We start from the raw sequence: 12,825 nt of genomic DNA on the forward strand, positions 1-12,825 counted from the left end.
ATAAACTTGAGAATATATTTTATGTTTTGCATTTGCTTTTACCTCACTCGGAACGTTGTATCTCCTCCATTTGCCCACTTGCTCACTTTGATTCTTTCCTCTCTTGACCATCTGTTCCAAACAGCATCCCTGACTCCCTATCATTTTCTGCATCATAGCACTTACTACTTCCACAGGTAGACAGGTGCTGGAAAATACACACTTATTTAATGCTATTTTGAGGAAATTTAGGTTATTAATTGTAAGAGACAATAATCACTGGCAAAATAAATTTAGAATCTAGAAAGAGGTAAGGAAAGCATGATCAATTCCAGTTTTCTTTGCCTTCTCATACCTTGCATCCAGTTTGCTTATAAGTCCTGTGAGCCCTGCCTTCCAGGTGTACCTGGAATCTGACCACTCTTCATTGTTCTGCCACTACCACCATGGTCATCTCTTCATTAGACCATTGCCGAGTCCTTTTAACTGGTTTCCCTGCTTGCTCCCCTGACTCTCTTGAGCATATTATCAACATATCTACTGAAGTCATCCTTTTAAAATAAGAATAATTTAAAGTTTTCCAATGGCTTCTTATCTACTCCAAATAAAATCAAAATCCTTATCTAGCCTTCAGGATTGACTGGACCCGATTTTCTCTTCTACTTCTTCCCCTCGGTCCGTTTTATTCTACCCTCATGGACCTCTTTACTGGTCTTCAAAGACTCTAAGCACCTATCTGGGGGCTTTTGCACTTGCTCTTACCTCTGTTGTTATGTTTTTTTCCCAGTTACTTGGTGCTCACCTCCATAGTTCATTAACGGCTCTACCTCCCTGACCATCCTATTTTAAATACCACCTCTCTCCCCTTACTCTCTCATTCTCTAAACCTTAGCACTTATTAACCCCGGGTACATTTTATGTTTATTTTTGGCCTGGCTTCTTCCTGGAGTGTAAGCCTCATGAAAGCAGAAACTTTTTATATTTTCTTTCCTGCCGTGTCTCAGTACCTTGAAGAGTGTCTGGCTCATAGTAGGCACTGCAAAGAAATCTGTTGGATAAAAGATACATAACAAAATGTCATGGTATTTTTAATGGTATTGATAGGGGAAAAATGTGAATGTATGTCTTCATGAAATAAGTGAGGTTTCAAAATAATCCCTTATAGAATGTTTGAGTGAGTCTTAGGGAAATGTCTTTCACGGGAATTATGTGTAATAGTAGTCAGACCGTGTGTTCTGTGGTTTCTTTACAGAGAGCTTTCAGTTTCCGTTTACAGTTTTTAAAGAGCTTTCTCATACATGATTTAGTTCTTGAGACAGCCCTGTTTTTAACAGCAAACTTCCCAAGAAAGCCCCAATAACCTATTTTACCCAATTCTGCTCCTTCAGGGTGCACAAGTATGTTAAATGAGTTAATTCAAGTAACGTACACTGGACGTGTGGAGATTTAGGAGACTAGCAATGAACTGAGGGGCTGCTTGGATCAGCAGAGTGGCGCATTACAGAGAGTGACACTGTCTAAATTTGTCTCAACTGAACAAGTGGAAGAGAATTTCTGCTTTTTCGGGAAAACTTGATGTCAGACAGTATTATAGTTTGGGATTAAGAAAAATGGTCAAATAGAAGCTAGATATGTGGAGAGATTTCTGTTAGTATACTAATAAAACAATTTTAATAATTGGATCTGAGACACCATCTAAAAGTTGTAGAAAAAGAATATTTGGAGGACATAAAGCACTAATCACATCTACCACTGATTGAACTGCGGCTGTGTGCTAAGCACTATGCTGAGTTATTTCCATCGAGATCTTTAATCTGCCCAACAACCCAAGGAAGTAGATTTTTCCTATGTACAAATGATCGTTCCTCATCATAAGTTAATGAAAGATGAAACTTAGATTTGAATATAAGTCATTTTGCTTCCAGGTGTGTGTTGCCTTCATTACTCTATCAGTTTTTTTTTCTGATACATGCAGTCTCGGAAGGAAAATGCCTGTTAATTTTTTAATTCCATATATGCCTTCAACAGAGAGTGCTAAAAATTTGAGAGCAGCCTAGATGGCAGCTAACTTTTTATTAAAACATAAAAGCTCACCTGGAAAGAGTGTAATAAATGAAACAGGAAGCCTACAGATGAAGGGTGAGGAGACTTTACCATAAGCCGTAGAGTTCAGAAAAATGCAATCCAGGCTGAAGGTATGAGAGAGTCAACGCGAGAGAAGTCTCTATACTGATAGAAAAGTAGAGGCTGAATCTTATGAAATTTAAGAAAGAAAAGTAGAATTCTTTTGGTTTTTAAAGACAGGTATGAATGGATTGTTAGAATTTAGTGGAAAGTTGAATTTTAAAAAAAAGTGCTTTACTATTTGCAGAAGTCTGTTTCATTCAATACTCGGTATATTAGGAGGTAGAGGAAACCAGGGATGTGGTGTTCTGGAGGGAGCCAGCAAAGTGCATGGTTTGTTTTTGTTTCATTTTTAGTGGGGAAGTGAAACAAATTAAGAACTATTGCAAAGAGAATGAATGAAAAGTTGAGTAGAAATTGTGGTAAGACAGGAAAGAGGAGATTTTCAAAGCACTGGGGACTACATAATGTCCATCATTTTGAACAGGTTATGACTCCAGATCGCAAACTCGTATCCTTCAGTGACCACTGATCAGATTTTACATAAGTTGTCTGCAAAGAAAGGTAGAAGATTGTAATTGTTGCTGTTTAGCGGGTAGCTTCAGTCCTCTCCGTTGGACCAGCGCTTCTTCAAGAGTTATTTGGCAGATTACCTGGGACAGATTTTCTTAAACATACAGATTCAGTAAACCTATAGTGAGGCCCAGCAGTCTCAATTTTTAACAGATACCACAGAGATGATTCTGAAGGAGGAGGTCTGAAGTCACATTTTGGCAAACATTGAACTGAAAAATCTCTTATTTTCTTAAAGCAGTTGGCAATGGGAACAGTTTAGGGTAAAGAGTTATTTCATGCCTTTTCATTTTTAAGGAAATCATTCCTGGCTATTATTTATATAAATGTGTAAGACTGGGGATGGGGGTTAGGGGGAAGCCATATGTCCCCTACTTCACAAATAAATTTGATGCCAAAAACTTTATCTAAAAGAAAAAGGCTTTCTGCTGTTTAAAGGAGCTCTTGAGTAGAGATGAATGCTGCTTACGAACTTACTATGCACAGCAAGTCGGCAAGAATAGCTGAGTGTATATGGAATCTCAGCTTTTAAATCAGATCATCCTTCAGCCTCATCTGCAGAGCTGGAGTGGATCAGATACTTTATAATTCCCTTTGTACTTCCAATATGCTAGGTCTTACTCAACTGTAACTCACTGAAATATGCACTGTTTTCGTGTGATAAACCAGCCTCTTAAAAATCTCTTAATATAACACAACGTGTACATTTTTTAGGAACGACATAATGGTTTCTTTACTCTCATTGAATTTGTGTGTTATCCATATCCCCCTACTGGAATGTAAGCTCCTTGAAGGCAGAGAATAAGCCTCTTTTTTTTTTTTTTTTTTCCCCCACAGCTGTATCACAGTGCCCAGAGTAGCCTTGGTACATGAACTTCAACTGGATGCTTAGAGGGATTGTTTTGCAGGATGTAAAATTAGGACTGAAACACCATATTATTTCTGATGTGCAATCTAATTTTTATTCTTAAGTAATAACACTTTCCACCTACTGTTCAGAGACAGTTGTTGGAAGGCTTAGTAAATTATTTTTGGAACATGTAGAATGTAAAAAAGATGAGAAAGTAATTAAGATTAGTAACCAAATGTCTTATTCTTGTTTTGTTCTTCAACTTATTCAGCAACTATTTGAGTAACTACTACATCCCAGGCATTGTGTCCAGTGCCGATATTTAAGAAGTTGGAATCAAGAACTCATATTGTCTTCTTAACATTACAGTTGCTGCCATTTAATCTGTCCTTAAATGAAATAACTTTCTTGTTATTCTAGTTTTTTGTTTTTTAAACTCTTCTTCTTGTAACCTCAGTAGTGCCTGTTCAAAAGTTAAGCAAACCATATATAATAATGTGATGCCTGCAAATTCTAACTTGCGATGGGATCCGGACTTCATGATGGATTTTATTGAGAATCCTTCGGCCCGTAGTGTCAACTACTCAATGCTGGGAAAGATCCTTAGTGACAATGCGGCCAATCGCTACAGCTTTGTCTGCAATACACTCATGAATGTATGTATGGGCCATCAGGACGCCGGAAGGTGAGCTGATTAACCCTGGAATTCACGTTTAACCACACAGTTGTTGTTTTGGTGCCACTTTGAAATTAACTTCTTTAATAATTGCCTAGGCTGACATTTGGATGTTGGTTTTTTTGTTTTTTCATCTTTTCATATTCTTTTATTCCTGAATTCACCTCTGCTCTGTACCGTAATTTCCTTACTTGAGAGACAAAAACATATATAATAAAAACATAAATAAAAAATACCTATATTTTGAAAACACTGTATTTAGGCCTACCTGAATTACTTAGTTTAAGTTTTTGATGCCCTTAAAAATGTAAATTTATAGGTCAGTTTGTTCACAGAACTAAAAATATAATTGACATCTATATTGATTACTATTTGTTGCTCAACAGCATTAAATGCTCGAAAGCATTTGAAGCCATTTACTTTTATCTTCTGCACCAGATTCTACTAGGTCATTTGACAATAATAATATATTTATTGTATTCTTGAATATAAAATATGAATGACTTGTTTGATGATAGTGAAATATGTGTTCCTCAAGAATATTACATGTGAGTATTTCTCTTTTGTTACTTTCTACTACCTATATTCTTTTTCTTCTTTCTAGGATTAATGACATTGCCAATTTCTCCTCCGAGCTGACAGCTTGCTGCACTGTTCTTAGTTCGGAATGGTTGGGAGTTCTGAAGGCTCTTTGTTGTTCTTCAAATCATGTCTGGGGGTTTAATGATGTACTTTGCACTGTAGATGTAAGTTTTCTTTTTCACTTAAAAGCTCAACTGGACAATCAAATATTTAGTTAGTAAATTTTTTAAATTGACTTAACTCTCGGCTGAAATGTAAAATATTTTTTCCTTCTCTCTCCAAAAGCAATAAACCAGAGTATGGTTGCTAAGGATTAAGTAAATTAAAAAAAAAAAAATGAAATAAAAAAGATAGCTTAATCTATAGCAGAATTCCCTTATTTGCCAAGAAGTCCCTTATTTGTTAGCTGAGATTTTTTTTTTTTTTTAATATAGTCTCTTCAGAGCTATTTGTTTGTAGTTTTTATGAATTGCTTTGGGTTCTTCATGGCACAGGACATAATTTAACTGAAGCAGTTTATGTTCTGAAGAAAATCACTTTTTTTTTTTTTTAAATAAAGATGCACTCTAGGAATATATGTTCCATTGTATTGTATAAGAATGTGCAGACTTAGATTCATTGGAGTGTTAAGTCTTTCTTAGTGATTGTGTCTGTAAGTGATGAAGAGATACCTGTTATATATCACTTATTTTCTTGAATATCATATTGCATCTATGTTATGTGAATTTCTCAAAAACGCATCTTGATTCTTTATCTATTTTGATCTACCACTTCTTGTAGAAATCCATCTTGTATGTTAATATATCTTACATATAGAAGAATTTTACACATTTTAAAAACTATCTTCCAGTTGAAGTTTTTCTTCCTGGTTCTGATATCTCACGACTGGGTAGACGATCCTACTCCATTCTATGAATACCTAAGGTTTTATATATGTAAAACTCCTATCTATGGCCTGCTTTTCCAGACAGAAAAAATCCAAATTTTTATTTTTAACATTGTTCTTAACTTCTTGGTTGTTTTTGTTATACTTTTCTTCTACTTTGTTTCTTCATCTGTAAAATTGGAATTAATAATAGTATGAACCTCACAGAGCTGTGCTATTAAATGAAGTGATCTTCGTAGAATGCTAACTATAGTCGCTGGCATATACTAGAACTTAATGCAAAGGCTGCTATTACACCTCAGGTTTTTATTATTATTTTCTGCCAAATCCTTGTGAGATCCATAAAGGGAGGTGTTTAACTATGAATGAATTAACTTTTCTCTCTCTCTTTTTTAAATTTAGGAGTCAATTATAAATTTTCAGAGCTACTTTTAAAACTAATTTAATTATAGTTATTAAAGACATATTATTTGTTGTCTCTGAAAAGAACTGCAAAACATTATTGAGACTAGTTTTTCTTTGCTTCCTAATGGTAACCTTTAAATGACAGATCACACTGAATTCTGCTTAAAATTTTAATTCTGTTACATCTTTTAGGGATATTTTGATTTTGCTTTTTTGTTTCCTTTTTCAATTATACGTGTTCAAGTTAAAGCTCAGTATCTTCTTACAGCATTGGGATGCGGGGATGCAGGCATCATTCTTTGTCTCATAAAATAAAAAGTGGCCTAGAGGATAATAATCATGATAAGTTAATGTTTCGCTCTATTGGTTCATTTTGGGATTTGAGATCTTAGAAATTAATCTTAGATATTATTTAAGAGGGTGTTAGGTATTAAAACATGTCCATGTTTTTCTTGAAGGTGAGCGACCTTTCATTCCATGATTCATTAGCTACTTTCATTGCCATTCTGATAGCACGACAGTGTTTTTCCCTGGAGGATGTCGTGCAGCACGTCGCACTTCCCTCTCTCCTCGCAGCAGGTAAGGCTGCATCCAGGAACGGCATGCATTATCTGATTGTTGTCTTGTGGGATGGTTTCTAACTGATGAAACACAGTGAAAGTAGTGTTTAACAGCGCATGCATTGGGCAGTGGTGTGGCATCGAGGTAAAGATGGTAAAATTGTAAATGTTGTTCGATACAAAGTAGTATGGCTAACCATGAAAAAGGTTGGAAACTACTATTTTAGTACCTGTTTTTGAGGAAGCACGTACACTCAGGTTTCTCAGAAAAGCATAGCCGGTATCTTACTTTTTATCTCAAGGAGCATTTATTTAAATTAGTCTAGAAAATTTAGCTTAATAGAAAACCTGCAGATGTGTTCTTGCATTTGTTAGAAAACTTGCTTTCGAAATCCTTCTTTCCTAGCTTGTGGAGATGCGGATGCGGAGCCTGGGGCGAGAATGACATGCCGGCTCTTGCTTCATCTCTTCCGAGCTCCCCAGGCCTGCTTATTACCCCAAGCAACCGGTGAGCTGACAGCTGAAAAAGCTCTGATTATGCTTTCATTTGGAGCTATAGGTTCTAAAATGGTCAAGTAGGATGTCCATTCTGTAATTTCCTTCCTGATTTGGTGGGCTTGCTTCAAGGTGATGGAGTTCAATAATGCCATTGAGAGGGCTGTCAGCACCTTTCATTTATATAATCTCAGGATGTATTGAGAAACTCAAATGCAGCGTTAATAAACAATAAAAATACTTTTGCTCTTAGGCTAAACCATGTTGGTGGGCAGCATGATCTTCTAACATACTATGCATGTTGGTTATGAACCACACCATAGCAGCTTAGGGCAATGGTGATTCATTTATTCTTTTAGTAAGGTAAAAGGAATAAGATAAATTCAGGAGTGTTACTGTAGTCTGTTCCTAAAGATCATTTTCACATGGGGGGAATGTGTGTGCGTGTATTACAATCAGCATAAGTGGATGAAAATCCTAATTTTTTTGACACATCTCTCTAAAAAGCAAAGATATCATTTTAATTATTAAAAAGAAAAGGTGTTAAGCAAGGAATACTGGCAATGTTTCATAGTGAATGCATGAGGCATCAGTTAAACCTAGATAATGGCAATTAAGCACCACAGTTTAAAAATGAAAGCCCCTGCTGACAGTAAATGGTTACAAAAGACTGTTAATGATAGTGATAGACAATTAAAGGTTTGTTTTTGCTATCATAGGCAAACCCTTCCCCGGAATAAGATCATCTTGTGATAGACATCTCTTAGCTGCTGCTCACAACAGCATCGAAGTGGGAGCTGTGTTTGCTGTTTTAAAAGCAATCATGATGCTTGGTAAGACTATCCTGGCATTAAGCTTGGTTAATCACCAGGAATGATGGCAAAATAATTTGTATTTAGGTTTAACTCTGTCTAATATTATTAGAAACATGTTTTTTCTTGTTGTTCTCCTGGAAAAATTAGTTGGCTTTTCCCAAGTCCAAGTTCAGTTGGAGCCTGAGGAGTCTGTTGCTTACCTACAACTGTGGGGTATTTAAATATAATACTCCTTTATGGTGACATTTTTACTACAGGTTGTCTGATTCTGACATGATATAGATCCTCAGACGCACTGGGTTGTTTTGCCTTCATCCATTACACTTTGTGATGGACACAGATGACTGTGTGATCTAACCAAAGATTTAAATTTCATATTATATTTCAGGATTAAAACACTAGAAAACCTGGGTTTTAATTTTAGTTTTTCTGCTTCCGTTATGACCCGGAACAAGTTCATTTCCTTTTGCTTTGATTTTCTTATAAATCAGGTGATAATTGCAATTATATTGATATTATTGATAGATCAGTATTACGTATCATAATTTTTTAAATTCATAATGTCCGAGATGTCTCTTTATTTTTATTGGTACATATTCTCCTGAAGTAGTACCACTGACTTTTCTGTTCATTTATACAATGCCTTAGATATTTTTATTCTATTAATCAGTTAAGATTTGAATGATTTGGCAAGCCTTTAATTCACACTGCCTAATTCCAATTTTCATTACCCTCTTTTAGCCTTGACTAAACAGAAGCTATCTCTTATATTCCAAAGGATCCCTTTTGATTAGAACAAATTAGTGAGTGGGTAAGAATTATTTTAGATAAGTCTTAAAGAACATGTTTGAAGATATCCCTTTATACTCCTGCTTGAGAAGCGTTATTTGGTGATGACAGGAAGGAAAAGAGGGTTTTCATAAAACAAATTATTAAAGTTTACTTAAAAAAAAATACACACACACACACACACACACACACCACAAATGTACATATATATGTAGATAGGCAACACTTATAAATACTTACAAATTTTGTAGTAAAAAAAAGGAAAGATAGAGTCACGTAGAGAGCTACAGCCTTCCTCTGAGCTTAGGAGCTTATAGTGTTATACAGCCAACATTATGTTGGAAGGAAAAATGGCTGGTCAGTTCTACTTAATAAATGAATATAGAGACTATGATGTCAGAGACTTACTTTTTTACTGTGGTATCTCTAACGTCTGTTAGAGGAACTAAATAGTAGGTTTTCAATAAACTAATGTTGAAAGTATGAGTGTATAAGTGATAGACATTTTAATGGCAGAAACCAAGATGAGTGCGATTTAGACATTGTCCCTTTGATTTAGAGGACTGGTTGATCCCAAGTAAAATTTGGAACCTCTTTAAATATCCAAATAAGCATATTTTAACATCCATGCATAATCACCAGTTCGTTTTTCTTTGGTTGTCTCACCTTGACCTTTTTAATCAGCCTCAGCTCTTGGTAGATTCTACAGCTTTCTAAGCGTTGGAGGAGGCAGGTCTGAGAAGTCAGGATCAGGCGAGTTAAATGTCAGCAGAGCCTTGGACCAGCAGTCACTGCACACTCTCTTTGTTCTACTATCTGTATGACTGCAGAAGGTTCTGGCGCAGCCTCCCAGACCTTCTCTGTCATCTAAACATCTAAAGTAATCTAGGATCTCCTAGTCTGGCACTAGCAGAGGCGTTCGTTTCTTTGTTTTTGTTTTTGTAGAGATTTTATCATTTATCTACCTCTCAGCATGTCCTAAACAATGTTCTCTCAAGTCCTATCTCCTAGGATCTATTTTGAGTTAGGGAGATAAGACTATTTTATAGAATTTGGTTTCCAATTTTTAGACTAGTTTAACTTAAGGTTTAAAAATAGTTGTTTATGTTGCCAAAGGTTGTAGGAAGCATGCTAAAATTGTGATACAGGTAGAATTTGATCTTCCTTTCAGCTTCTGAAGAACTCTGTTGAATTAAATAAACTCCTGTGGGTGAAATGAAATTGGTACTTTTTGTATGTACATTTTAATGAGAAATGTATGATAACATATAGTAGGATATTGATCAGTGAAATGCACTGTGTGTTCCTACCCTCCTCTTAACGATTTTGTAAGTAATTAGTAAGCCATTGTGATTTCTCACATTTTTTTCAGCAGAGTCAAACTTTTTCTTGGTTGACCTGTGGGTTTTAAAAGGCTTTTTGCAGTGACCTAGGCTTGATTTTGCTCACAATGAGGGCAATGAGGGCCTCCTCTAAATTTATTTATTGGTTCCAGGAAATTTTCTCTCTCAAGACTTACGATCCTGTGGGTAAACAGGCAAAAGTTTGGAGACTCTGTTGTCATTTGACAATCTTTATTACCAAATTATTTTACTCTTTCACTTTTAAAATATATCAGTTACTTGTCTTTCACGGCTAGAGAAGACTTCTTATTTCTAGATATTCAATCATACTGTTCAGTTATTTCCACTGGAACTTTGTTATGAGGAAAACACTTTCCTTAGTGTCATTTTACTTGAGTATATTAGAGATTGATGAGGTGAAGTTTTCTAATTTGGATGTTTACAGAGAGGAAAGTGAAAGACATGGGTTATTCAATGAATGCCCTATTTTCCAGGGCTTCCTTAGTATGCATTGCCCTTTTCCATTCCCAGGGAAATAAATCTCTCTTGTCAAGAAGTTGATAGTAAGGTGGGCTAAGGCAAAACTTTTCTCTTGACCTATGGATAGAAAATAAGTCATTCATTGTAAGAGAAGAAATGGAAAAGGGACATCTAGAAGGGTGAGTAACCCATTTTTTCCTTGTCTGTAAGTCAAATGAATTTGAATACATTCATGCTTGAAATATTGGTGAAATCAATGTTCTGTGATTATTAAGTGTGATTCATAATGGCCTTTCCAAGTTTGGTGAAAGCATACTTAATTCTGTTAACAAAATAGGGGTTGAGTCTTGAACTTACTTCTCCCCCCCACCCCCATGTCTGATGAAACTTCTCTGGGTTCTCTCATTTATCCTCTTGATTCATTTTCTGTATTGCTGAACAACTGGCTTTGTAATAATGAAACCATTCACATACTTTAAATCCCTGAAAGCATACTTTATTTACTTCTCAAATATTTGGCAATACTTTGAACTTGTGTGATTTTACTTTTGTGATTCTGTTATTTAGGAGATGCTAAAATTGGCAATAATAATGTCAGCTCTTTAAAGAATGACGACTTCACCATGAGGGGTTTACGACGTGATGGGAATGCTGATGATATCTGGACTGCCTCACAAAATTCAAAATCCTGTGGGAAAAGCATTTCTATAGAAACTGCGAATTTAAGAGAATATGCTAGATATGTACTGAGGACAATCTGTCAGCAGGTATTCTTCAGATTTAATTTGCCTTTAACTTTGAATATGTAACTGTTCTTTTGAAGAGAGATTTTCACTATTATATGAAACTTGTACATAGGTGGTCCTGTTTTTCTTGCTAACTTTATTTTGAAATAATTTCAAGTTTGCTGAAAAGTTGCAATAATAAAGAAGTCTAGTATATCCTCTAGATTCACTAATTTTTTACATTTTGCCATATTTGCTTTATAATTCTGTGTATGAATGTGGGTACATATAATTTAAAGTCTTTTTGCTGAACCATTTGAAAGTAGATGGGATACATTATTCTTTTTTACTTTTTAATACTTCAGCTTCTATTTATTATAGAATATAACCAAAATACAGTTATCAAAAATCAAAAAATCAAAAAATTTAGCATTGGTAGAATAGTTTTTTCTCACCTATAGGCCACATTCCAATTTTGTCAATTGTCCTGATAATGTTGGATTTGTCTGAAGTTTCCTGTAGATTAGCTTCAGATTATGTATTCTCATTCAAGATACTACAGGAGTAATTTTGTGTTCTCAGGTAATCACATAGGAAGGCACATGATGTCCATTTGCACCTCATTGGTGATGTTAATTATGATCAAGATGTCTCCATTGTGTAGGATTGCTCTACTGTATCATTATTTTTTCTCTTGAAATTAATGTAGTCTTTGGGGAGACACTTTAAAAGAATGCAAATATTCAGCTCCTCATCAAACTCTCTTACCATCCATATAACATCCATTTTTATTCTTGTCCAAACCAGTCTTTATACGATGATAAAAAAACGGTGATTTTCTTTTTCTCCAAATCCTCTACTCCCTCCATAATTATCAGTTTGCATTCTTCCCTAAAGAAGGCCTGCCCTCATTTGTTTTTTTCCTTACTTACATTTATTTATTTTCCACATGGATTATAATGTACTGTCCTTAGCTATTTTCATGTTCAAATTGTCCTGGGTTTTTCCTGTGGGAATCTTTTCATGCTGGCTCTTATGTTATTTTGATACATCTTCATCTTTCCTTTTTTATTTATTTATTTTTTTTTAACTTTCTCTGCCCCAGATCTGGAATTATTCATTTTTCCAAGGAACCTCTGGTTCTGTTTAGTAGAGGATGGTATCTACAAACCAAGATTGGGTCACTATGTGTGCTCATTGATTCTAGGCCCTTTCAGCAGACAGAGCTAAAAGAAAAAAAAAACCATCTGTATACATAAATGTGTGTGTGTAAATCATGAGTTCATATTGATACCTCCAATTCAGTCCAACCCTACAGTTCTTTGCATTCCCCCATTCATATTAATATCACCTCTTCTGCAGTAAGAACCCTGATTCCCAATAACATCAGCCTATATGCTCATGTGCGTAATTCTACAGTACACCTGCAATAATTTCAGAATTGCTACACCAATACCACCAGAAGAAACAAGTCTACTAAAAGGAATTGAAGATTTGTTTGTAGTTCTTTCCTTTCTAAGTGTTTACAGTATTGTGTTCAAAA

General features: G+C 35.2%; 2 protein-coding genes across 2 annotated transcripts in view; one reads left to right on the plus strand and one right to left on the minus strand.

Moving 5' to 3' along the window:
- MED12L (mediator complex subunit 12L) overlaps positions 1-12,825 on the plus strand; it is a 315,454-nt gene that overhangs the window by 250,165 nt on the left and 52,464 nt on the right. The window contains 6 exon segments of the mRNA XM_039855087.1: positions 3,984-4,211; positions 4,807-4,948; positions 6,534-6,654; positions 7,042-7,143; positions 7,850-7,963; positions 11,125-11,324. Coding sequence (XP_039711021.1) covers positions 3,984-4,211; positions 4,807-4,948; positions 6,534-6,654; positions 7,042-7,143; positions 7,850-7,963; positions 11,125-11,324 — 907 coding nt within the window.
- P2RY12 (purinergic receptor P2Y12) overlaps positions 1-12,825 on the minus strand; it is a 44,253-nt gene that overhangs the window by 20,826 nt on the left and 10,602 nt on the right. The window lies entirely within an intron of this gene.

Source organism: Pteropus medius, unplaced genomic scaffold, assembly GCF_902729225.1.
Source record: "Pteropus medius unplaced genomic scaffold, Ma_sr-lr_union100, whole genome shotgun sequence".
NCBI classification, from domain to species: Eukaryota; Metazoa; Chordata; class Mammalia; order Chiroptera; family Pteropodidae; genus Pteropus; species Pteropus medius.